Source organism: Bacillus rossius, chromosome 1, assembly GCF_032445375.1.
Source record: "Bacillus rossius redtenbacheri isolate Brsri chromosome 1, Brsri_v3, whole genome shotgun sequence".
NCBI classification, from domain to species: domain Eukaryota; kingdom Metazoa; phylum Arthropoda; class Insecta; order Phasmatodea; family Bacillidae; genus Bacillus; species Bacillus rossius.
This window is the reverse complement of record NC_086330.1, coordinates 1,972,363-1,999,512: the sequence shown is the minus strand read 5'-3', so window position 1 is coordinate 1,999,512 and position 27,150 is coordinate 1,972,363. Positions and strand designations below refer to the sequence as shown.

Genomic DNA, 27,150 nt, shown 5'->3' with positions numbered 1-27,150 from the left:
TCGGCGAATTGTAGGTGACTGCTCCCTGATGATGGCGACTGCAATGTCGACCGAAACGTCGGTGAATTGTAGGTTAACTGCTCCCTGATGATGGCGACTGCAATGTCGACCGAAACGTCGGTGAATTGTAGGTTAACTGCTCCCTGATGATGGCGACTGCAATGTCGACCGAAACGTCGGTGAATTGTAGGTAACTGCTCCCTGATGATGGCGACTGCAATGTCGACCGAAACGTCGGCGAATTGTAGGTGACTGCTCCCTGATGATGGCGACTGCAATGTCGACCGAAACGTCGGCGAATTGTAGGTAACTGCTACCTGATGATGGCGACTGCAATGTCGACCGAAACGTCGTTGAATTATTGGTGACTGCTCCCTGATGATGGCGACTGCAATGTCGACCGAAACGTCGGTGAATTATTCGCCAAGGACACGGCTACAACCCAGAAGCCAAGCTACTTCAGTTACTATTCTAATTAGAAATGAATGAGACTGTAACATGTCAAGTTTGGCCGAGTGTCATGCTGAGAAGTGTCGGCCGAGTGTCATGCTGGGAAGTGTCGGCCGAGTGTCATGCTGGGAAGTGTCGGCCGAGTGTCATGCTGGGAAGTGTCGGCCGAGTGTCATGCTGGGAAGTGTCGGCCGAGTGTCATGCTGGGAAGTGTCGGCCGAGTGTCATGCTGGGAAGTGTCGGCCGAGTGTCATGCTGGGAAGTGTCGGCCGAGTGTCATGCTGAGAAGTGTCGGCCGAGTGTCATGCTGGGAAGTGTCGGCCGAGTGTCATGCTGGGAAGTGTCGGCCGAGTGTCATGCTGGGAAGTGTCGGCCGAGTGTCATGCTGGGAAGTGTCGGCCGAGTGTCATGCTGGGAAGTGTCGGCCGAGTGTCATGCTGGGAAGTGTCGGCCGAGTGTCATGCTGGGAAGTGTCGGCCGAGTGTCATGCTGGGAAGTGTCGGCCGAGTGTCATGCTGGGAAGTGTCGGCCGAGTGTCATGCTGGGAAGTGTCGGCCGAGTGTCATGCTGGGAAGTGTCGGCCGAGTGTCATGCTGGGAAGTGTCGGCCGAGTGTCATGCTGGGAAGTGTCGGCCGAGTGTCATGCTGGGAAGTGTCGGCCGAGTGTCATGCTGGGAAGTGTCGGCCGAGTGTCATGCTGAGAAGTGTCGGCCGAGTGTCATGCTGGAAAGTGTCGGCCGAGTGTCATGCTGGGAAGTGTCGGCCGAGTGTCATGCTGGGAAGTGTCGGCCGAGTGTCATGCTGGGAAGTGTCGGCCGAGTGTCATGCTGGGAAGTGTCGGCCGAGTGTCATGCTGGGAAGTGTCGGCCGAGTGTCATGCTGGGAAGTGTCGGCCGAGTGTCATGCTGGGAAGTGTCGGCCGAGTGTCATGCTGGGAAGTGTCGGCCGAGTGTCATGCTGGGAAGTGTCGGCCGAGTGTCATGCTGGGAAGTGTCGGCCGAGTGTCATGCTGGGAAGTGTCGGCCGAGTGTCATGCTGGGAAGTGTCGGCCGAGTGTCATGCTGGGAAGTGTCGGCCGAGTGTCATGCTGGGAAGTGTCGGCCGAGTGTCATGCTGGGAAGTGTCGGCCGAGTGTCATGCTGGGAAGTGTCGGCCGAGTGTCATGCTGGGAAGTGTCGGCCGAGTGTCATGCTGGGAAGTGTCGGCCGAGTGTCATGCTGGGAAGTGTCGGCCGAGTGTCATGCTGGGAAGTGTCGGCCGAGTGTCATGCTGGGAAGTGTCGGCCGAGTGTCATGCTGGGAAGTGTCGGCCGAGTGTCATGCTGGGAAGTGTCGGCCGAGTGTCATGCTGGGAAGTGTCGGCCGAGTGTCATGCTGGGAAGTGTCGGCCGAGTGTCATGCTGGGAAGTGTCGGCCGAGTGTCATGCTGGGAAGTGTCGGCCGAGTGTCATGCTGGGAAGTGTCGGCCGAGTGTCATGCTGGGAAGTGTCGGCCGAGTGTCATGCTGGGAAGTGTCGGCCGAGTGTCATGCTGGGAAGTGTCGGCCGAGTGTCATGCTGGGAAGTGTCGGCCGAGTGTCATGCTGGGAAGTGTCGGCCGAGTGTCATGCTGGGAAGTGTCGGCCGAGTGTCATGCTGGGAAGTGTCGGCCGAGTGTCATGCTGGGAAGTGTCGGCCGAGTGTCATGCTGGGAAGTGTCGGCCGAGTGTCATGCTGGGAAGTGTCGGCCGAGTGTCATGCTGGGAAGTGTCGGCCGAGTGTCATGCTGGGAAGTGTCGGCCGAGTGTCATGCTGGGAAGTGTCGGCCGAGTGTCATGCTGGGAAGTGTCGGCCGAGTGTCATGCTGGGAAGTGTCGGCCGAGTGTCATGCTGGGAAGTGTCGGCCGAGTGTCATGCTGGGAAGTGTCGGCCGAGTGTCATGCTGGGAAGTGTCGGCCGAGTGTCATGCTGGGAAGTGTCGGCCGAGTGTCATGCTGGGAAGTGTCGGCCGAGTGTCATGCTGGGAAGTGTCGGCCGAGTGTCATGCTGGGAAGTGTCGGCCGAGTGTCATGCTGGGAAGTGTCGGCCGAGTGTCATGCTGGGAAGTGTCGGCCGAGTGTCATGCTGGGAAGTGTCGGCCGAGTGTCATGCTGGGAAGTGTCGGCCGAGTGTCATGCTGGGAAGTGTCGGCCGAGTGTCATGCTGGGAAGTGTCGGCCGAGTGTCATGCTGGGAAGTGTCGGCCGAGTGTCATGCTGGGAAGTGTCGGCCGAGTGTCATGCTGGGAAGTGTCGGCCGAGTGTCATGCTGGGAAGTGTCGGCCGAGTGTCATGCTGGGAAGTGTCGGCCGAGTGTCATGCTGGGAAGTGTCGGCCGAGTGTCATGCTGGGAAGTGTCGGCCGAGTGTCATGCTGGGAAGTGTCGGCCGAGTGTCATGATGGTAAGTGTCGGCCGAGTGTCATGCTGGGAAGTGTCGGCCGAGTGTCATGCTGGGAAGTGTCGGCCGAGTGTCATGCTGGGAAGTGTCGGCCGAGTGTCATGCTGGGAAGTGTCGGCCGAGTGTCATGCTGGGAAGTGTCGGCCGAGTGTCATGCTGGGAAGTGTCGGCCGAGTGTCATGCTGGGAAGTGTCGGCCGAGTGTCATGCTGGGAAGTGTCGGCCGAGTGTCATGCTGGGAAGTGTCGGCCGAGTGTCATGCTGGGAAGTGTCGGCCGAGTGTCATGCTGGGAAGTGTCGGCCGAGTGTCATGCTGGGAAGTGTCGGCCGAGTGTCATGCTGGGAAGTGTCGGCCGAGTGTCATGCTGGGAAGTGTCGGCCGAGTGTCATGCTGGGAAGTGTCGGCCGAGTGTCATGCTGGGAAGTGTCGGCCGAGTGTCATGCTGGGAAGTGTCGGCCGAGTGTCATGCTGGGAAGTGTCGGCCGAGTGTCATGCTGGGAAGTGTCGGCCGAGTGTCATGCTGGGAAGTGTCGGCCGAGTGTCATGCTGGGAAGTGTCGGCCGAGTGTCATGCTGGGAAGTGTCGGCCGAGTGTCATGCTGGGAAGTGTCGGCCGAGTGTCATGCTGGGAAGTGTCGGTCGAGAGTCGCCCACGGCGGTGATGCCGGCTGGAAGCGAACCCAGCCCCTCCAGTCCCTGAGGGGGCGTGCGGCGAGCAGCTAGGCGCACACGCGCGGGTGTAAGGGGTCTAAAAGTAGGCCTTAAGCGCCTGGCGGCTCGTAAACACGCTGATTTACACAGGCGGGCGGCCGGTGTGTTCCGTCAGACCGTCACCAGGCCTTTGTGCCGGCCGAGAGCCCATCAGGAGGCTGTCCCAGCACCCCTCCCCCCTCCCTCTAGGCCTGTTCTTGTGGACACGTGCTACATGCTTGCAACCGACATGATCTCTCTGGCTACAGGTAGGGTAGACGGGGGAATACGTGTCAATTAATATGATCAGAAAATACCTGGAAAAGTCAGGGAAATCACCAAATATTTCTGTAATTTTTTTTTTTCCTTGCGACAGCAAAATTAAAAAAGAAAAAAAAAAAGTACCATCTCCGCCAAAGCTCAGTCGCCTCAGAAACTGCTCAGTCGTTTACTATTCTCTCAATTTCGTAGAATATCCTTTTCACGGAACCCTGGTCTTTACGCTAAACACAAATGGGTTGAACTAATTTGCGGATGCTTACATACAAGTAAGTTCGATAGCCTAGTGAATGTACAGTAATTGTATACAATCAAGTTTTGTAAAATGACGTTAATTTTTGATAAGGAGACATATTTGAAAGCATGAACGTTTCCCGTCTCCCAAAAAAAATTAATATCAAGTATGAGAATGAGGTGGGATAGTTTGTGTCTGAAAGGTCAGGAAACTTGTCGAATCAGATCTGGAAAAGCTGTAAACGTCAGGGAATTTAGGAATTTCAAGCTTGTAGCAACACTGATGATAAGTATTGACCATTTTCTCACAATACAGAACAAGAGTCATGCATACTCTGAAATACATTTTCACGTTCTAACAAGAGTACAAGTGACCCATTTTTCGTAAATTTTGTATGTTACAGGGGAATTCCTCACTTAAAGTCCCTCTTGGTTGCATGTATCGAACGTGGCCATGTTCTCACAATCCCGCCATGTTCTCACAATCCCGCCATGTTCTCACAATTCCGCCATGTTCTCACAATTCCGCCATGTTCTCACAACCTTGCCATGTTCTCACAACCTTGCCATGTTCTCACAACCTTGCCATGTTCTCACAACCTTGCCATGTTCTCACAACCTTGCCATGTTCTCACAACCTTGCCATGTTCTCACAACCTTGCCATGTTCTCACAAACCCGCCATGTTCTCGCAATCCCGCCATGTTCTCACAACCTTGCCATGTTCTCGCAATCCCGCCATGTTCTCGCAATCCCGCCATGTTCTCGCAATCCCGCCATGTTCTCGCAATCCCGCCATGTTCTCGCAATCCCGCCATGTTCTCGCAATCCCGCCATGTTCTCGCAATCCCGCCATGTTCTCGCAATCCCGCCATGTTCTCGCAATCCCGCCATGTTCTCGCAATCCCGCCATGTTCTCGCAATCCCGCCATGTTCTCGCAATCTATCCATGCTCTCACAATCTATCCATGCTCTCACAATCCCGCCATGAGATACTGATAAAGATCGTGGATGAATACTTCGTACATAGTAAACAAATTTAATGTCGGGAGTTTAAAGGTGGATGATATGTATTAGTTACTAGCCAAAAACCCCACAAAATTTTAAACAATTTTTTTTACAAATCTTTATAGAAATAATTGTTGTTTGTTCTTAATGATATTGTTATAAAAAATATACACTAAGGTGCTCAAAACGCTGAACTATTCACGTTGCCAAAAGAATCATAAGAGCATTTTGAACTTAACCTCTCGTGTGAGCCTGCTCGCTGCAGTCTGACAACCCGCACGTGGTCTGAGCGTGGTCTGAGCGTGGTCTGAGCGTGGTCTGCGAGACACGTGAGGAGATCAGACAAGACGTGTTGCGTGAGCTGCGAGCAGAGGCCAATGCACCAACAACTTAGGTTCCATGTTGCAACCTTTCCACTGGTGATGTCTCAGGGTAGCGAGAAGTGTGTATGTGGGCATCTGTGGGTGGCGATGGCGTCCAGGTGGGGAAGTCGGTGCCGCAACAAAGTGAGCCCCGCAGAGCCACGTGAAGGATGGAAGCTGGAGAGTCACAACACGTGACTTCCAGGCAGTGGGAGGCAGGGTCGAGGTCACCTACGAGCAACAACGCAGATCTCTCAGTTCTGTCCGACTCCCTGGCGTGGTTGAAGCAGGGTCGCGCGGCAGGGGCTATACTAGAGCGTGGCTGTGGCGGGAAGCCTTCTTCTCACAGACGAGAGAGCCAAACGCCCGATCGTGCAGCCTCGGTTTTTTTTGTTCATTGTAAAGAAATATGGCGGTGTTGATAAAAGGAAAGACCACAAACAAGGCAACGGTATTTATTTGTACGCCGCCATATTTTTCGTTTACCGTGTGTCCGTGAATGTTTATTTTGGACAACGCATCATAACTAATGGTCAATTAGGTTAGGTTAGCTACAATATAAATACTTTAAAACATTGTGGACGGTTGATTTGGTTAGGATAGCTGCAATAAAGATACTGTGAAATCATGTAAACGGTTTCCTAGCGCTGGACAGCTACATATTAAAAATGTATTTGCCAAGCAACCATAAAATTATTTTACAGTATTTTTAATGTAGCTATACTTACCTAATATAACGAATCATCCACAATGTTTTAAAGTATTTATAATGTAGCTAACCTATCCTAATCGATCGCAAAATTTAATGCCACACCGGTTTATACAATGAGATAGAACGGCGTATGACGTATGAGTAAGCTAGATCCCAAATAAATACACCTGTTGTGGTACGGAAGAAAAAGCGAGCATGAACTTCGGGGAACATCGGGTGTGGCTCTCCCGTCTGTGGCTGGCTCTCGGCCGAATGGCGGGCCAAAGAGACACCCCGTGTAGCCGCCGCGGCTGCCACGGCTGCCACGGCTGTCACGGCTGTCACGGCTGTCGGCCTGCAGAGTCACGTGAGGCTGGCTCGCACGTCGCAACCTTGCTCCCAGAGGAACTGGAACTCGCAACACATACATTACGTTGGTGTTCTTGGACCGTACAGTAAACATTTCGTTCCCGCACACTAAAAGATAATATTATCTTTGAAAGATTTGTGCAATGGGAGTGCATGACTTGATGTAAGCTTTTGGACATACGTCATTGCTAAGCACATGTATGACTGTAGAAGAAAACGTCAAAAAAACCAGAAGACAAAAACACAAATTAAGCAAAAAATTGCTGTTGTCAACAGGATATAAACACCACATAATATTCCATAACAGGAATATGGTCAACAAACAAAGAAAAACAAAAGAAAAATGGACTAAGAGAACGAAAAAAAAAAAAACACAAATGATGACAGCACAAAAATATTGAACCCAAAAAAATAATTTAGTACAACACTTAAACGAGACAAAAACACGACAAAACGAAAAGACGAAACAAACACAATAGTTTTCCAAAACAGAAGAGAACGGAAAAAAACCCACAAATGATGACAGCACAAAAATATTGATCCCAAAAAAATTCAGCACAACAGTTGAAACGAGACAAAACCACGACAAAACAAAAACACGAAACACAATAGTTTTCCAAAACAGAAACAAGCGACGTTTCGGGAACTGCTATCTGCTCCCGTCCTCAGGCAGAGACGCACATGGTACTAAAACACAAGTGCGAAAGTGCACAAACACTTCGGTCGAATGTCATGTGCAACTCGAAGACACTAGTATTACACAGCGCTTCTTGCATCCACTCGGCGGAGGAAGACCGTTTCTCTGTCTTCATGTCATGGTAGTTATTTATTACTTTTAACATTGTTAATTATTCCCATTGAGAGGCTACGCATGTTCACTTTTAGTAATTTAGTGACTACCCTACATTAAACTGTATCTTGTATAACATAATAAGTACTGGAACATGTCTGTGCGACGAGTGCTGCCTCCACACGGCGGTAGCGGCAGGTAGCAGTCTCGAGTCTCGACTCTGACAGACAGTCGACACTACAGTCGACAGTCGATAGTGCGACAGATAAATTTCAATCAGTAAAATTTCTGAAATATTTATTAAACTTCTATCACCAATAATGATAGTATATTAACAACAATAACGTCTCCGATATAAACGAAAAAGACTTGAAAAAATTCTAAACTCCGCCTTGGACCTGTTTGAAAATCTTTAAAAATTAAATAATTAATATTATCCGCACACGTTAGACTATACGTTTAATATTTAAGAATGCGAAACATAATATTACTTTAAGTAATGGACCTAGCTTATCATATATTTGCTTAAACAATTCGTGTGTTCTAGTAATCTGCAATTTAAAAGATATTTTCCACTATCGTTCCTATAGCTTATTAACTGTCTGAATATGTAATTTTTGTTATACCCGTAAAAATTAGGTTTTTTAAAAAAAACTTTAAATAACCTTTCACTATGACTATTTTAGTTTACCAAATATATTCCATGGTTTATCCTATGAACATTTCCTTGCATTTTGCTTTGCGTTGCGCTCAAAGAAATATAGAAAAATTTAACGGACTGCAAACATCCGTTTGTAATACAGTGTTTTTGTACACTTTCGTTCTAAATATGCGAGTTATTTCTATGAAGTAGACAACTTAACACAATTGGTGGCATTTTGGGTTAGGAGCATAAACTTGTGACAACGTATGTATATTTTATACAGGCTTCATATTATGTGAGATAATGGGTTATATTTATGTCTAAAGGTGTTTATTAATTCTGTAACAAACAGACCCAATAGTGTCTACTTGTAAGTTAAAAAAATGTGGCAATTGTTGCTCTTTGAGATAAATTAACAATGCTGCATTGTTCTAAGGGTAAGACTCATGCACCGAGTCTTAACATGTTTGACCCGAGGGAACTCCCCTCGAGCAAGCGTCAAAAGAGCCTGCGTTAAATAAATGATTTAAAAATGGAAATAATTGTGCGTCAAATATTAAATTCAGTTAAAACCATTTTTAAGCATTTGAAAGTTATTGTCGAGGTTCGAACTCCGCACCTAACCAGACACTCATTCCCGTTACCTTGAAGTTGCAGAGATGACTAACATTATGTTCTGTAATTAGGTACAGGCATATATACAAGCACACATATATGATTATATTCTCGTCGCCGTGTCAGATAGCTTCTTCCCGACCCCTCCTCTTTCCCTTGCGCGTTTCCCCCACCACGCGGCCGTCTCCCTCCCCTCTCCTCCCAAGGCGCGGCCAACGAGAGCGCAATTCAGGCACGCGTCGGCGAGTCAACCTAGGGTTTGGAAATATGCGCCCGGGCTGAACACAGGGTGAAAGGGACTTTTTCAAAATCAGATATAGACAGTAAATGTCTTCTTAATTTGAACATCAAGTTTGCAAAATGCTCGGTATGCCTCATTCAATTTTGTTTTGTAATTTGTTTAAAGTAGGTATACATATACAATTAAATATATATATCCACAACTATATATATCTCTATTTATATTTATCTCTATCTATATACATACATCCCACTATAATCTATATACCAATCTCTATACTTCTATATCTAGCTTTACATATGCTAACTCCATTTCATTCTCTATACCTCGCTCTACATCTGCCATTCTATCTCTCTCTGTCTCTCTTTTATATTTAATTGAATTGTGTCATTCATGCGTACTCATACAACGAAATCAGACGAACTGCCGCTATGAAATAAACATAGTTTAAACAACTTTGGGCTACCTAGTGTTTATATCACACACGAACTGAATTCAATTTAATTCTGTGAATTATTGCTGTTTCTATTTAATTCATTTCATTACTGAAATGTGTGTTCACTCTTACACCGAAAACACACGAACTGCCACTAAACTATATGAAATACACACATTTGTTGAAACGATTCGTGCGCCACTTTCGCGGCCATGCGCATAGCTCACCTAAATTTCATCGCAATTGGATGAATGGTATATGAACGCATACGAAACGAACAAAAATTTATGATATGACGGACGCCCCAAACGATAGTGCGTTTAAAATTGAAGGCAACGCCATCTGCTGACGAAGCCACCGTGAGCTCCACCAAGCGGGCGGGTCTCGCTAAGAGAAGGATTGGACTTTGCCAAACCTTACTATCTGTAGTAGTGAATTATTACAAATAGAACTTCGTGCCCAAAAACTGATATGGTTAACCATCTAAATAAACAGTTAGTCAATCGTAACCATAACTGCTATCTGCGTTCAGTGGTAGCAAGCAACGGTTACGATTCAGACAGCGAAATCCAGCGGCGGGTGCAGAAAATATGAGATGATTCGCAGTCAGAAATGTTGGTGTTTGAAGATCGAATATTTTAATTATCAGTTTATAAATCACGTTTGGCAGTAATAGTCTTCAGAAATTTGCGAACAGCCTGTCGTATAGCTCAGTACTGCCCTGGTGCAAGTGCCATGACGCCTTGTTATCAGCTCTCCGCTCAGGCGTGTGGCCTGGAAGCCGGGGAACCCTGAAGCCAGTAGTGGTCGGCTCAAGTCCTCTGCAGGGCCGGATTTAGGGGAGGGCAGCCGGGGCGAAAGCCCCGGGGCCTCCACAAACGGAGGGCCCCCACAATAGAGACTTCGGGGAAAAAAATTTCAAATTCCGACAAGTAAACACTAGTAAACATCTTTTCCTTTGATATTCTTTTTTCGCTGTTTTACCTTTACCTACAGTACTTTGTACATACATGATTATATTATTGTTAAATATTAACAGAAATATTCATTCACACTAAAATTTAATTTCATATAATTCTTGTCTCCGATTATATTTATGTATGTTTTTTTTAATAATAAGAGAATCTACTTGATTTCACAATAAATTATTTATTGGAAAACTCGACTGAAAAAAAAATTGTTCATTTTATTTGGGACTCTGGGGGCTCTGGGGGCTCTGGGGACTCTGGGGACTCTGGGGGCTCTGGGGACTCTGGGGGCCCTGGGGACTCTGGGGGCTCTGGGGGCTCTGGGGACTCTGGGGGCTCTGGGGGCTCTGGGGGCTCTGGGGGCTCTGGGGACTCTGGGGACTCTGGGGACTCTGGGGACTCTGGGGGCTCTGGGGGCTCTGGGGGCTCTGGGGACTCTGGGGACTCTGGGGACTCTGGGGACTCTGGGGACTCTGGGGACTCTGGGGACTCTGGGGGCTCTGGGGGCTCTGGGGACTCTGGGGACTCTGGGGACTCTGGGGGCCCTGGGGGCTCTGGGGGCTCTGGGGACTCTGGGGGCTCTGGGGACTCTGGGGACTCTGGGGGCTCTGGGGGCTCTGGGGACTCTGGGGACTCTGGGGACTCTGGGGACTCTGGGGACTCTGGGGGCTCTGGGGACTCTGGGGACTCTGGGGACTCTGGGGACTCTGGGGACTCTGGGGACTCTGGGGACTCTGGGGACTCTGGGGACTCTGGGGACTCTGGGGGCCCTGGGGACTCTGGGGGCTCTGGGGGCTCTGGGGGCTCTGGGGGCTCTGGGGACTCTGGGGGCTCTGGGGGCTCTGGGGACTCTGGGGGCTCTGGGGACTCTGGGGGCTCTGGGGACTCTGGGGACTCTGGGGACTCTGGGGGCTCTGGGGACTCTGGGGACTCTGGGGACTCTGGGGGCTCTGGGGACTCTGGGGACTCTGGGGGCTCTGGGGACTCTGGGGACACTGGGGGCTCTGGGGGCTCTGGGGGCCCTGGGGACTCTGGGGGCTCTGGGGACTCTGGGGACTCTGGGGACTCTGGGGACTCTGGGGGCTCTGGGGACTCTGGGGGCTCTGGGGACTCTGGGGACTCTGGGGGCCCTGGGGACTGGGGGCTCTGGGGACTCTGGGGACTCTGGGGACTCTGGGGACTCTGGGGACTCTGGGGACTCTGGGGACTCTGGGGGCCCTGGGGACTCTGGGGGCTCTGGGGACTCTGGGGACTCTGGGGACTCTGGGGACTCTGGGGGCTCTGGGGACTCTGGGGGCTCTGGGGGCTCTGGGGGCTCTGGGGGCCCTGGGGACTCTGGGGACTCTGGGGACTCTGGGGGCCCTGGGGACTCTGGGGACTCTGGGGACTCTGGGGACTCTGGGGACTCTGGGGGCTCTGGGGGCTCTGGGGACTCTGGGGGCTCTGGGGACTCTGGGGACTCTGGGGACTCTGGGGACTCTGGGGGCTCTGGGGACTCTGGGGACACTGGGGGCTCTGGGGGCTCTGGGGGCTCTGGGGGCTCTGGGGACACTGGGGACTCTGGGGACACTGGGGACACTGGGGACTCTGGGGACTCTGGGGACTCTGGGGACTCTGGGGACTCTGGGGACTCTGGGGACTCTGGGGACTCTGGGGACTCTGGGGACTCTGGGGACTCTGGGGACTCTGGGGACTCTTGGGGACTCTTGGGGACTCTTGGGGACTCTTGGGGACTCTTGGGGACTCTTGGGGACTCTTGGGGACTCTTGGGGACTCTTGGGGACTCTTGGGGACTCTTGGGGACTCTTGGGGACTCTTGGGGACTCTTGGGGACTCTTGGGGACTCTTGGGGACTCTTGGGGACTCTTGGGGACTCTTGGGGACTCTTGGGGACTCTTGGGGACTCTTGGGGACTCTTGGGGACTCTTGAGGACTCTGAGCACCTTGGTGTGTTGCAGGGACGAGACGCAGATAGACTTCGCCGAGCAGGTGGAGAGCGTGGCCTACGTGCTGTGCGGTGACGGCCCCATCACTCTCGACAAGTTCTGCCAGATCTTCCAGGCCAAAGGGGTGAGTACCTGCCACCCACCCCCGCGCCTCTAGGGTGCTACCGGATCATATCTCTGGCAAACTTAACCACCAAGTGAAAGCAGTTTTTAACTGTTTATTGCTTGTACTGAACAGTTTTTATTTAAATTCAAGCAAATGAAATTTCAAACGATAAAGATAGTAAAGGGCTTCCCGTTAATATGTGGGTTTGAGAAACATTATAGGACTAGTTGAAAGCATGCAGATTTTGAGCATCGTAATGGGTAAAGGCACAGCTAAGGTTGATGGCTGACGTCATGTTCAGTTGCAGTTTCCGCCCCTAATAGGACAGGCCGAGAGCTCCCTCCCTCTGACGGGCCAGCCATGTGTGACCCTCCCTGGGGCGCTTCTGCGCAACCTGTCATTATTTACACGGACCTGCTGTAGCACGATTATCTCGTGTTCACACCGAAACCATAGCATTATGTAACTACAGTTCCGCCCCGGAGATGTAGACAGCTGTTGAAAATACTTAAGTGTTTTGTTATAATTAGGATTACCATAAAGGTCAAGACTGGAGAATGGAAACTATTGACACACGTGTCGAAGTGCCGACAGGTCAGTGAGAGCTACTGAAGCAGCTGGCTCGCTCTAAATTTGTTTCTGAAGACATTGTCGCTGTGGCGTCGTCGCCGTTACAGCTTTATTTGCTTCGATGAATGTTTTCTTATAATAGCACTGCAGGTTGTATTCGTGAATAGTCAACCACTTTGTGTGCTGGTACAGGCAAAGTAAGGCTCTGGGTTCTACCACTCTCAAACCTACTAGAGTGGTTCGGGAACCACCTCGGTGCTTGAAGGTACTGGTGTCGGTAGTTGGTAGCACTCTGTCAGTGCGACACGCTTCAACGATCATCTTGTGAATCTATCATCATTCCAGTGTCTAAATTACACTCATGAAAATAATCATTACAGCTATGGAGTAGTTAATTATTATTAACTGCTGGCGGCCGAACTCAGAGTGCCTCGTAACTCTTCCTCTATCACATGGCACACTTGCCTTGCTGCCAGTGAGCACAGAGCACTCTATACTTCTCAACTCCAACCTGCTGATGCCATCCTGCCCAACACTTGCAGCGGTTAGGGTGCGAACTAGTTCAAGGAAATCCTTTTGGCACTTCATATCAGTCAATATGTATTGTTTTCTTAGTATTTTCACTTATCTAAATAAATAGGTAGCTTATGTTTGCACGAAGTTTGCTGGGTGCCAGAATGGTGTAAACTAGGTAAGTTTGGAACGTGCGAATGGTCTTCCAGCTTCGCTTGGCCTCGCCTCCACTCGACACTCCAGCACATGTCTGTAGAGTCACAGTCGTCCTCTATAGGCATGACCCGGCACTTGCATCCCCTAGCCCCTCCTTGTAGCCTTGCAGCCTGAACAAACAGAGCGGGTATTCCTTGTTGCCGTCAACGTCCCCACAAAGACCACTGGGCTTCGGGCCGAGAAGGATTTCCTCGGGCATTTATCATGCTAATGTAGTCGGTGATTTAAATGGTTCCGCGGGCGAACTGTGGGGTTTCGTTGGAGCCGCGGTCGTGTTGGCCAACTGGAGGCTCATTATGATGGTTATCGGCGCTGTGGAGGTCGGCCGTTGGACTGCGCGCGGCACTCTGCCTCTGGCTGCTGCCCCGTGCGGCTGGAGCTCTGCACCAGGTGGTGTGGCTCTCGTAGAGTGCCGTAGAGCCTCGGTGCCTGGCGAGCGAGAGTGTGGCACTTGCTTCACCGGAGCAGGTGAGTGTCGGTGCCACTAACACTCCCAGCAACTATTGGTAACTGCTGGCTTGTAAGTAGATATTTTGCAGTCACGTAAATACATGGAACCCAAACTGTTAGAAGGATTTTTTAATTCTGTGTCAATTATTCCTACACTCATTTTGAAATACAGCTGAGAGAGTTTGATACTTTATTCCCAATCCAACACATTCTTCGTTATTGTTTTTATATTCCGGTAAGAGTGAAAATAACAAATCATTGATGCAAAGTGTGGAGGAAGCGTCACACCCAGAAACAAAGCCTCAATAGTTTATGGATGTGTGAGAAGAGCCGTGGCCAGAGAGGTAGGTCGGAGTGTCGCAGCGAGCAGCTGGTGTTGCAGATCGTGGAGAAGCTGTTCCGGTTGATCGACCAGGACAGTGACGGAGCTGTGACCCCCGACCAGGCCATGGAGTTCCTCGCCAACCTCAGCAATGCCAGGTATGGCCGCCGTGCCCCTACCCTCCTGCAACCATCTCTACCCTCCTCTACTGCTCCATTACCCACACCTACCCTCCTCAACCCATCCATTACCATCCCTACATTCCCCATCCCTACCCTCCTCTACCCTCCTCTACCCCTCCATTTCCCAGCTTTACCCTCCTGCACCCAACCCTACCCTCCCGTACCGCTCCATTACCCACACCTACCCTCCTTCACCCCCCCCCCCCACCCCTACCCTCCTTCACCGCCCCACCCCTACCCTCCTCCACCCATCCATTAACCACCCCTACCGAATGCATCATTTTTTAATAAAGAATTGAACATGTGCATTGAGGCTTTCGTTGACTACAGAAATCATATGCGTCAGGTTTGCATGAGACACAAATAGGAGGAAGTGACCTCTACGTTTAAATGAATGAAACCTTGTATTCCAAAAGAAAATATATATCGCCGGTAGAGTGTTACCTGAACAGTGGGTATTCGGCGGAATTTGCCGAGAGACAAATGATTATTATTCCAAACAGATTTCAAAACAATAGACCTGGCTCTATAAGTAATGTTGGAGTGCATACAGAAACATTTGACGTGAGGGTCATGTATGAAACACTACAATACCCTCAAACAATTGAAAGATTGTTGTGCTCAGCGAGATGGGAAACAAAAAGAGAAGAGAAACAAAAAGGGAATTCCTGACAGCTTATGTAGTCGAATTCATGTGGCGAACACAGCTACGAGGAAAAGATATATTTATTACAGTTTCAAATGACATTGAGGCATTTTACGAGTCAGTAATAAAATATTAACATTTTTGGATTTGTTAAATTAACGTGTACATTATAGGTTCATAATGATAATAAATATCGATTAATCATAATCGATTTGGTAACTGCAAAGATCGATTTGGTCGATGATAGGCGGGAAGATAACAGATAAATACACATATATATAATAGGATGTAGGTAAAGTATGACGTTGATAACTCAGACACCGTTTGACCTATGGATATGGAAGTTGCCACATGGAAGTGTTTTTCATGTAGAAGGTTTTTCTGCTATTCGTTTATTTGTAACGTATCACTAGATGGTGCTGCAGTGCATCAACTTCCAAACCGTTCAACCGATCGTCATGAGTAAACTGAAAATCATAGTTCATAGACATACAAACAGCAATTGTGTGTCTTTTCTGTCTGTCCGTTACACTGTCATATAGCGCTATCCATTTTGCTTTAACTCACGGACAATATATCAGCCTATGTTCAGTCCGGGCAACGCCGGTTACTGCAGCTAGTAACATATAAAACAACACAAGTTTTTAATAGTTTCATAAGATCTGGCAGTTCATTTTTCGTCTCCACAAATTTTTCCTTAAATTACCATAGGTAGTCTATAAGCACATGAAATATAATGATAGATGTTTAAGACTCGTCGAGTGAATATGATCAGCAATAAGACTAATGATAGACATTTTTAGCAGAAAAATATTATATATGAATATATATAAATATATATGAATTTTTAAAAGAATAGTTAAAATATATAATTTGAATACATATAACAAATATCTTTAAGTAACCTTATTAATTATCTGCATGTTCAGTGATGCATACTACTGTTTATTGCGTGAGATTTCGAATCTTTGTACTTACAGGTCATTTAATTAATATTCCAAGCAAACTGGAGACAACGGGATCTAAAAAAATACACATATATGTAAGACGATTATGCTTCGCCAACTGTGTGTGTGCGTTGTGCCCTCTGTAACACGCTAAAACGGAATGGACACGGCAGACAAGTGAAGGAGCGCAAATAAATCTGAGTTACTGACTGAAACAGAAGCTGTCCCGCTCATTATCTTGCAATAACATCTCCCTCACAACATCCACCTGCAGTGGCCGGCAGACTTCCCATTGCCTTATCAGGTTTATAACATCCGCCGCCGAGCCTCCTCATCTTACACGAAACTAAATATCTCTCCTTGTAGTCTTTTATCAGAACTTTCTTCCAGGTAAACATGATATGAGCATATCATATAACTTCAGGTTTCCAGACTTGTAATCTTTGTCCACTAATTGGAAGGCTTTGACCCTGGACACGTGAGGGTGAGAGTAAGTGAGGGTGTTGCAGACCGCGCTCCGGCATAGACAAGAGCAACCTGGAGTGGCTGGAGCAGCTGTTCCGCCAGACCGTGGGAGACCAGAAGGAGATTCGCCTCGAGGACTTCAAGAAGATAGTCATCTCGAAGAACGTGAGTGTCCGGGGCACTCGGCATGGCCTCGCTCAGGTGGTGACACGCAGAGCTTGCACAGCTGGGTGCATGCCCGCCTCCACTCTCTCCAGTCAGGAGCCTGTCCAGACTGGACAAGGCCATGACTGGAGTCAGGGCCTGATTAACCCTTAGGCTAATTAGGCTGCAGCCTAGGACGCGAGGATCCGGAGAGGCGGGCGCTGAAATCTTGTCATAGCATGCATCATTGCATCTACCCTACATATTTCAACTAGACCGAGACAAAACACTAAAACTAAATGCGCTTTGAACTGAAAAAGCTTGGAACTTCCTGATTTTTTAACAATAAATTTTGAAATTTTAAAAAGCGCGCGTAAAATAAACTGACTTGTCACACACCTGGCGGGGGCGCGTCCTCATAATATTAGCTTAGGGCGGTCAGAACTCTTGATCAGTCGCTGACTAGAGCCGATTTTTCAACGTTTGCAAGACACAGCATGACAATTCTTAGTACGGAATATCAACAAAATTTCGTAATTTTAAGTTGGAAACTAGATATTATACTCATCATCAGATGTGGTATAATTTGCTCCAAGTGCATAACAGTCTTCTCTTGCCGCCTGGAGGCAGTAAGCCAACAATGCTGCAAGCTTTGCCGAGGTGCACCACGGACCAACAAAGTAAATTTTTATACTATTAAACGAACAGGAATGTCATTGCATTAAGAAGGCTAGAGTTTGGAAGTGTGCTACCAGCTGGACCATGCTATGAAATGAGCTTATCTAACTCACACCTGAATTAATCTTACAGTTAAATAAGCTTGCATAATGTTATATTAGTTGATTACTTAAATTATGTGCTACAGTTGTACAAGCCTTCGACTAGCTGCACCGTGCCTGTTTCCAGGCTCTTGACTGGCCTTGGAGAACTGCCACCTGAGGAGACTCGAGCATGCTAGCTCTCTCTCAGCACTGAACAGAGACTCTCATTGGTTGTCTTGCTTGTTTGTAGGTAGAGCATTTCACTCGAGGAGTTGCAATGTATTTGTTCTTGTTTCATGCTCTCACGTGCATCAGGAATGGAGCCGAGGTAATTGTTTCCCGTGTGCTTGGAAAGCTCAATTCCAAAGAAAAAGTAGTTTTATATTAAAGGAGGTTATTTTAATCTCACAGTTGAATGACACAGAGTTTCAAAATATTTTAAAACTATTACTATAGTACAAATGTGTTTTTTTTTTTTTCAATATACCATTCAAACTTTTTGTTTTGGTAGCTTTTCAATTTTCATTTATTACTCAAAGTATGCCTTCATAAACCAGTTATGTCTACTACCTGCTCTACTCCCATAGTCCCGACGGTAGACACAGTTGATGTTCTGTGAGTTGCACCTTCCCTTCCCCCCTCCTCCTTGTGATAGCAGTGTACAGGACAGCGCCTCTGACACCGTCCTTGATCCTACTTGCGGCCTCATGATGCTCACATGTCGCGTTGAAACATGAATGTGTGTGTTGACTTGCACTAGCTTGTTTCCAGAAGTGGCCAGATCTTCTGGATGAGTGTTTATGTCCATGTGCACAGCTGAGGAATAGCATGTTGCTTCTTTGCAGCCCTTCTTCACGGAGCGTGTCTTCCAAATCTTCGATGAAGACAGCTCCGGGTCCATCTCTCTGCAGGAGTTCATAGACGCAGTCAACCAGTTCGCCGGGCAGTCTCCCGACGACAAGATTCGCTTCCTCTTCAAAGTGTACGATCTGGATGGTAAATTCACTGCTTTCTGGTGGTTATTTGAATCTCATAACAATTTAGATGTTGCAATATATATATTAACACTTGATATATTCATGAAGATTCATACATAGTTTTAAAAATGTTATAAAACATGTTGTTTAAGTACTGCATAAACCCAGAGAATGGAGGAAAAGATTTGACATCCAGAACATTGCTTTTCGGTTATACACTTAGAGGGTAGCCTAAATACTTAAAACTAAATACTCAAAAATGGTGGCTCTTAGGGAAAAAAAAGTATTTTGACATGTTTTATAGATAATTATCTGATCTACAATTTTTGTCTGGGCTAATTTTATGAATAACATTTACAGTTTTTCTGAAAATAGCGAAAAACCCATTTTTGTGACCTTTGACCCAGAGTACATTTTTTTCCAGGTGTCGGATCGATGGGGACTCTTTAGATTTCATTTATGATGTGTTTTTTTTTAAACAATCCTACTAATTTTCAGCTGGGTGCGAATTTCTGTACCCTCGAATGTCTGAATTGACCGGACTACATGAGTTTCTGAATTTGAAAAGACCAAAAAAAGAATAGCAAAACTTTGGTTTTGAGGTACTTAGTTTTACAAGTGATGGTATTAGGTAAGCAATGTGTGTCGATACCTAGTCTCGATAGTCTCGATAGTCTCGAGTGAAGGAGGGGGTGCGCTGCCCAGGGGACGGCCTCATCCAGCACCGGGAGCTGCAGCACGTGATGCGGGCCTGCATGGAGGAGAACGGCATGAAGTTCAGCGAGGAGCAGATCGACGACCTCACCATGGCGCTGTTCGAGGACGCCGACGCCGAGAACCACGGCGCCATCACGTACGAGGCGCTCAAGAACCAGCTGGAGAAGCACGACGGCCTGCTGGAGAACCTGTCGATCAGGTAGGCCCTTCTGTCCCCTCCACTGGGCTTACTTGCGACACAGCATATTGTCGAGGTTATAACATCTATTAACACTATGTATGCCTGGGAGAACGGGGTAGGCGCCAGCAATGCTGAATTCGTCTAAGAGCTAAGGACGCAGCCGCTTGTCTGGTTAGCTGAGTGAGGCAGGGGGTGGTGGTGGTGTCTATACTGGGATGGGTAGCCCCAGCCTCTGGACATAGCTGGATCTCTACCACCACTCCTGTTTCGCGTATACAGTACGGCGTATCCGTATCCACGCCCGTGGGGGCACCAGCACGGTAAGGCTTCGACTAAGAGGGCTGGGTCAACAAACAAAAGGGGGAGTAATCCCTTGACTTTATTGTCTCTATTGAGTAATTTCACGCGTGTTTCATTACTAGTGCTTTAAAATATTTTGTCCATCAAATTACTGAGTAATTTTTCATTTTTTATAAAAGCATTGTCAGTTGGAGTACTGTTTTGTAGTGTAGGTAAACTGTGAAACTGACAGTCATATTAGCCAATCATGTGACATTATTTGCCCCATGTGCAGAGAAATGAATCTGTATGAATCATCATTAATCTATGGCCAGAAGCAGTCAACGTTAGCCTTCCTTTCTCACTTCATTTCAGGTCTACTACACTTCCATCATCGGGCATCATTGTCCTGTTTAAAGAAGCTCGTCTTGGCGATATAAAGTTTCTCTATTCGTTTAAAATGATGTTTAGTACTTTCTTGTCTCCTTGGTCATCCTGCCATTGTAGTCTCGGTATTCCACACACAACCAGTGTTCCGCTGACCGCCGCATGGCAGGTGTCTCAAGGGAGTGTGTGGCCCGCAGCATCGACCGGTGGCTGGTGCCGCCCAAGCCCAAGCCGCCCCCGCGCTCCCTGCTGGGCAAGCTGGTGGCGCTGCGGCCCTACCAGCTGTCGCGGCCCTACATGAAGAACAACTACGTCTACCTCATCTTCGTTGCGCTCTTCTTCCTCATCAACGTCGGTCTGTTCGTCTCGCGCGCCGTGCAGTACCGCCACTCCAACGGCTACGTGATTGTGGCCCGGGCATGTGGTGAGTGCCGGCGTGGCTGTGGTGAGCAGCTTCAATTCAGTTCACACTCTTCAGGGTTCGTGTCATATCGCCATATTAAATAAGTGAAAAAGTACAAGTTACAGAACATTGGCTGTATTGAAATATGTGGCTTAGTATTATAGAATGTCCAGTGTACCAGCAACTTCAACAATATTATCACATTTAACCTTTTTAAGCGTGCATTTTGATGTACTATGTGATATTTCTGGTCACTAGAGATTGCACAAATATCATTACCTACATTAAATTTGCTTATTGCCGCAAACAATGTTAACCATTAATGAAATGACAAATTTTCAGATCTATAATATCGTCAATACAATACTGTGATTTGATTAAAATTATTGTCAAGGATGGGCATTCACCAAACGACCATATTGAATATGTGAAAGAAAACTCACGGGTGATGGCACAGTGTTGTGGTCCTGAGACAAGCCATGCCTCCCTCACTCATTGGGGAGACAAGAAGTTGTGCCCGATGCTGTTGCCTCGGACATGAGCAGCTCGTGTCGTGTGGCGCAGGTCAGTGCCTCAACTTCAACTGCATGTTCGTGCTGGTGCTGATGCTCCGGCAGTGCATCACGTTCCTGCGCACGCGCGGCTTCAGCATGTTCCTGCCGCTGGACCAGCACATCTACTTCCACAAGCTGACCGGCGTGCTCATCTTCATCTACAGCGTGGTGCACACGCTCAGCCACCTGCTCAACTTCAGTGAGTGCAGCCTCTCGCCACACGCTCGTCTCGAGGTGTCGCCGCCTAGACGAGGCACTGCTGCGACCAGCACAAGTAGTTGAACAACTGTTCATTAATTCAACCAAGTAAAATTGTGTCGGGAATCAATGTGGAGATTCGTCTAGCAGTTTTCTCTTAATGAATTGAGTACCACTGAACCTTTTTTAACTTGGCAATAAGTTGTCTTACTTGGAACCAAATCATACGGGACTATTGTATTCTTAATTTAAATACCGACCAGATGCAGACCTCGGTTGTCAAATGTTTGAATTTCCTGAATATCTTGGTACATTATACCTGCGATACTCTTTAAGGTTGATGGAATGTTAGTCAATATTATAGAGTTTATTGGAAGGTTAAGGGAGCCACATGGTGGATCACACGATCTCTAAAAGCACGGGGGTGCTAGGGGTGATACTTCGTCACACATCGCATGCCTTACAGACTACACACCAGGCAACAAACTTATGTGTGGTTTTATCGTCAGTAATGCGCCTCTATGGGGCCTTATACTTTTATGATGGAATATTAAAGATAAAGGTTCCAAGCACTTTTCTGAGAAATTTACAATACTGTGTGTAGAATTTTTCATACCTTAAAATGTCTGTGAAAACACCCATTTTAGCATTTTTACGCATTAAAGATGAAACATGGAACGAAATTTGTTGACACATATACAGTGGCTCTTATGGTGTTCGTAATCGGACACCTTTGATGAAGGTTGAGCGGTTTGTAAACGAGCCAGAAGGCCACCTTAAGTGACTTTTCGAATGTACATTTGCACGACAGGGCGAATCGCATCCCTGGGGACTAGGACTCAAGTCCTGGTCGGGACATCATGATCCCAGTTGTCCGAGGACTCCCATGATCATTTGTAGATGATGCGGGGATCCCAAGGCTGGTCCCTTCCCCACTTTCCTTGAGTTGTGTCGTCGCTGATGGAGGGTGCTCTTGCCCGCAGGCCTGGTGGTCGTGAACGACCGCGACCACCTCAACAGGAACAACTACACGCTGTACGAGTGGCTGATGACGAGCGAGCCGGGCCTGTTCGGGCTGGTGGGGGGCGCGGCCAACCCCACCGGCGTGGCGCTGGTCGCCATCCTCGTGGTGATGTTCATCTGCTCGCAGCCCTTCGTGCGGCGCGGCGGCTGCTTCGAGGTGGGCGGCCCTCTCGGTCCCTCTGTCCCTCAGCTCACATCACATAGTTCATTCAGATGGGCTCATTCATTCCAACTGTGCTATCTATAATAACTACAAGTTTAAAATTTGATGCTTGGTTACTTGAAATTTAACCACGATATTTGTTGGTTTCGTGCTGTTTGTGCCCTTAAACATGTTTCGATAAACATAAGTTATTCAATCTGTATTTTTTAAGATTGGGTCTCACAAGAATTTCAGAGGATTTTTCAAAACCAAGGGCATTTTTACACTCTGCTGGATTAGTCTTTCGAGTGAAAATGAATTTCCAGCTTAATTCGAAGTATTTTATTTTGAACATCCCAACATTTGCGGCTTTATAACTTATGTGGCACCTGCCAACATTCGTATGGCAGTTGGAGGAGAGCCAGCTTTAAAACCGAAAGACCTGATGTTGAATTCCATAAGATACGGATGTGTGCTGCAGTTTTAATTGATAGATTAAGTTGAATTTGGTTTGTAAGCCATTTTCCGATTCGTGGAACGACATACATGGTGTGTACATAAGCCCAGCATAATAAATATAAATTATATGTAACTGCCCCATCAGCATTAAGAACTATGGGGAACCCCCCCCCCCCCCACCCAACCATAGGCTGGCTTACAACGAGAGTGAAGAACACGCTATTGAGTGTTTGATGACCATCCCTTTGATCGAACAAGCCTGTCGACTACAACTGTTTCGCATTAGAATCCCTGCCCACAAGATACACTTCCAGCTCAGTATGCATAATTCCACATCATGTTTGAACTGACAAGGGCATGTTTCTATTAGTCTGTATCTGTGTGCTTGTGTGTGTCAGCTTGAAACTGTATAATTTCAAATTTACATAAGCACAATTATGTACCTCTTCACAACAGTTACAAATGTTTTATTCCCATTTAATAAATATGATGTCACATATTTTAATTGTCACTAAAGGAGGCTGATCAAAGGGGGAAGGGGGTACTTGGGCTGAGCCGTTAACCTCTGATCACTACTTGCATGGGATATAATGAAGTTTTCTGGATAAAGCTATTAACCACTCCCCTCTTCGAGAGTGCATGAGTCCACCACACCCCAAAGTGTAGACATGCTAGACATGCAACTCTCTCTCTCTCTTCGCTTCCGCGACGTGTGACGTATCAGCGACATGAGGCGATGTGCCGCAGATCTTCTACTGGACGCACCTCCTGTACGTGCCCTTCTGGGTGCTGCTGATCTTCCACGCGCCCAACTTCTGGAAGTGGTTCGTGGTGCCTGGCGTGCTGTTCGTGGTGGAGCGCGTGCTGCGCCTGGCCTGGCTGCGCTCCCAGCGCGGCAAGACCTACATCAGCAGCGGCCTGCTGCTGCCGTCGCGAGTCACGCACCTCGTCATAAAGCGGCCTCACCACTTCGACTTCCACCCCGGGGACTACGTGTTTGCCAACGTGCCCGCCATCGCCAAGTACGAGTGGCACCCGTTCACCGTCAGCAGCGCCCCGGAGCAGGAAGGTGAGTGGCATCGCTCCGCCGTCCAGCGTGGCCGTACTGGGCCAGGTGTTCTGCATACTGCGAGGTGGAGTGAGGTTCTGCAGGGAACAAAGATTACATTTCTCCAAGAAGTCATTCCCTTTTCCCACTGACAAACATTTTGACTCTTTTCATCTGTTGTAATTGCACACCAGATCACCTGGGTAAAAGTCAATTAGGTTTACTGATACACCACTGCATGTACAATAAAATAATTCTGGATAGAAAATTATGATGAGGTAGAGGTGATCTTTTTCCCATCTATATCATCTCCAAACGTCTTAAGTGGAATGTAGTACTTTAGATTTGTGTATATTATGTAGTTTGGCCATGTGTTTGGAATCTTTAGGCCTGGAGAGTCGGTGTGATTTTAAAACAGCATGCTTTGATTTTTTCCTGCACATAGTGTTCCTGAAACACCATACGTAGTTGTTGAACGACGACACGGGAGTGGAAAGTCCCACGGAGACACAGCCACAGTATTGTAGCACACGCTGCGTGCTGGCCAACTGACGGAACAGTGCCGTTCTCTGTGTGGCAGACTACATGTGGCTGCACATCCGGGGCGTGGGCGAGTGGACCAACCGCCTGTACGAGTACTTCGAGCGCGAGCAGCAGAAGCTGCACGACATGCAAGCCAGTCTGCAGGACGGCGCCGCCAGTCCTCGCCTGCTCAACGGCGCGGACGCCAAGGGCAGCAAGTTGTGAGTACACTCCTGCTGCACGTGCCCTCCCGCCACTCAGTCCCAGACAATCTGGGTCGTCCCAATACACACAGTCAAAGTTCTGATCACTTTCTAGCTTTTTTTATTTTTAAACCTTTACCATGTTCTCCAAGCTCACTGAAGAGATTAGCGAGAATGTTTTTTTTTACTACCTTTATCTGTATATATAATGTGTCTGTCTGGATCGTTAATACTCTTTAAAATCCTCATGAGAATAGCCTTTAGCTTCCTTGCGAAACGCAGTAAGTTTTGTAAACCTATGCACATGTAAAATAAATCTATTTCTTTAGCACTAAGAAACTATTTGTTATTTTCTTCTGTACACACCTGTGGCCAGTGCACTGGCTGTGACATATTTAGGTATAATTCAATTTTATAATTTGTTTTTTTGGCTTTTTGTAGTTTAAATATTTGTTTTGGTTAATTTTATGTTTAAAATTACCTCTAATGTGTAAGCTGTGGGCTGAGAGCAACCTGCGACTTTGGGATTACTGAAGCAGAAGTGTGTGTGTACTTTGTGCACCAACCGAGGGCGACTTAGCTCTGTGTTCTGATACCAACCATATCTCGCGGGTGGTGTATATGGGATCACAGTTATTTACTATAATGGGGTTACTGAGTGTGGAAATATGAATAGTAGGCACGCAGCAGGAAGCAGTTCTGCCAGCGAAGACCACAGGGGATCCCAGAGTTGTTGAAACATGCTGAGTTAGGTGAGCTGGCTGGAAGTTGCGAGCTTGGACTGCTGCGTGCGCTACGTGACAGAAGAGTGTCGGACTTCTGAAGAGGAGATGGCAGTGGCTATCATTTAATGTGACGGTAGTCTTCGATCGGTGTACTCTAAAACATACTCGTCGATGTTTGACTGACGAAGGAAGTTATTACCCCCCCCCCCCCCCCAAATTCCACACAATACCCAATGGAAACGAAAGTAATGAACTGTTGCTGACCTTGAAGTTTAGTGAGACGGAGATGTAGAAACGTCAGGCTGCCTGGATCATTGTGCACCTCCTGTTCGAGATGGTCTACTGGCTTGGCTGATTGATTTTCCTCTGAGCCGCTCCTGGCACTTGTTCTGGTGAATCAGTGGATCCACCAACTTGCGAGGCTTGCCATGCCACCTTCCGCTACTGAAGATATTGCTGGAGCTGTGGCACTGGTGTTAGGCGAAGGGAATATCCTTTATACAGGCATCTGTCTAGCTACTGGTTTGACGAATTTAGTCGTCCGCCCTCAGGGGCACATGCGCCTTTGGTATCGCAATATCTTTATGCAGGTAATAAGGCCCAGGCGCTCAAAACCCCTGAATGTCAGCTTTTTCTCCCCCAACCAACTCATCTCACCTGGTCCATTCACTCTTCTTCATTAGTGACCTTTTTTGTTTGGTGCATGTTAATTTATCTCCGCATGACTCAGCCCAGTATCTATGCAGGTTTTACCTGGGGTCAGTAACTAGCTTTGGCTACGGTGACAAAGGGGGAAGAGCCATGACATCATCCCAGTGAACACAATATACAAGTGACCTTTCCCACATGGTTAAATCCCAGAATTATAAGGGTGTATGGGCTGTAAGTCTGAGACAGGCCTAGATCCTCATCCAACCTGGACCATCCGAACGCTTTAGAATAACTTAGAATATGAAAAATTTAAAAAAAAAAAACATTGAGGTTGCTGAATATTTAGCATCTTGCCGAGTGTGATTTGTACTGGTGCTGCAGCTCACTTAAGAAGAAGCTGCTGGATCGCACGTCGAGCAGCGCTGCTAGCGGCCGCAGCAAGAGTGTGGTGTTCCACAAGGATGCGGAGGACGCTGGCAGTGGCTGCGTCAACGACAGCTTCTCTGGCAGCAGCAACGACATCAACCTCAACTGCTCGGCCTTCAACGCCGACGACACGGCGCCTCAGACCAATGTCAACACCACCACAGGTTCGGACCTCGAGGTCTCGGCTGATTGGCCGGCTCTCATGTGCTTCGGGGGACTTTGACAGTCAGTGGCATGGTGCTTCCCTCACTGCTTCTGTTCCTCTTAGGTTAAGCAGAGTTGCATCAAGCTTTGAAATTCTGATACAAGCTTAGTTCAAGTTCAGATGTCTTCTAATTGACGTGGGCCAGTCTCCTTCGAGAACGAGGAGACACGTGGATGTTGCTCAGTTCCCGGCGCCAGCTCTCGGAGAGCAGCCTCCCTAGGGACCACTGAACACGTGACCGCGTCGGGAGAGAGACTAGTGGCAGGAAGGTGTCCGTTATACCTAGTTGTTCCACGTGTTGGGCCCGTATACATGCCCCTTCACATGTCTTTTTCACACATGTGGACAGGATAAGGAAGCGGGACAGATTGATCGTGTTGGAAAATACTAGTCAAGAGTGCAATGTCACTGTGCTCCTACAACACACACACACACAACCCACACACGGCCATACACTGAGGAATTTTGAACTTACGGGCACTTGCTTGCAGTCCGAAAGGTTCGGCACATATCTGACTCTGATAATTAAAACACTCTGGAGTCGGCCAATCAATACACACTAAGCGTACCTGCATACCGAACGGTGCAAGGTGCA

General features: G+C 48.0%; 1 protein-coding gene across 1 annotated transcript in view; it reads left to right on the top strand.

Moving 5' to 3' along the window:
• The window catches only part of LOC134531090 (NADPH oxidase 5), a 273,671-nt gene that overhangs the window by 235,320 nt on the left and 11,201 nt on the right, over window positions 1-27,150 (top strand). The window contains exons 4-14 of the mRNA XM_063366630.1: window positions 12,146-12,257; window positions 14,371-14,468; window positions 16,595-16,715; window positions 18,301-18,451; window positions 19,138-19,348; window positions 20,194-20,420; window positions 20,964-21,152; window positions 22,135-22,331; window positions 23,523-23,844; window positions 24,404-24,566; window positions 26,306-26,514. Coding sequence (XP_063222700.1) covers window positions 12,146-12,257; window positions 14,371-14,468; window positions 16,595-16,715; window positions 18,301-18,451; window positions 19,138-19,348; window positions 20,194-20,420; window positions 20,964-21,152; window positions 22,135-22,331; window positions 23,523-23,844; window positions 24,404-24,566; window positions 26,306-26,514 — 2,000 coding nt within the window. The remainder of the gene's footprint in view (window positions 1-12,145; window positions 12,258-14,370; window positions 14,469-16,594; window positions 16,716-18,300; window positions 18,452-19,137; window positions 19,349-20,193; window positions 20,421-20,963; window positions 21,153-22,134; window positions 22,332-23,522; window positions 23,845-24,403; window positions 24,567-26,305; window positions 26,515-27,150) is intronic.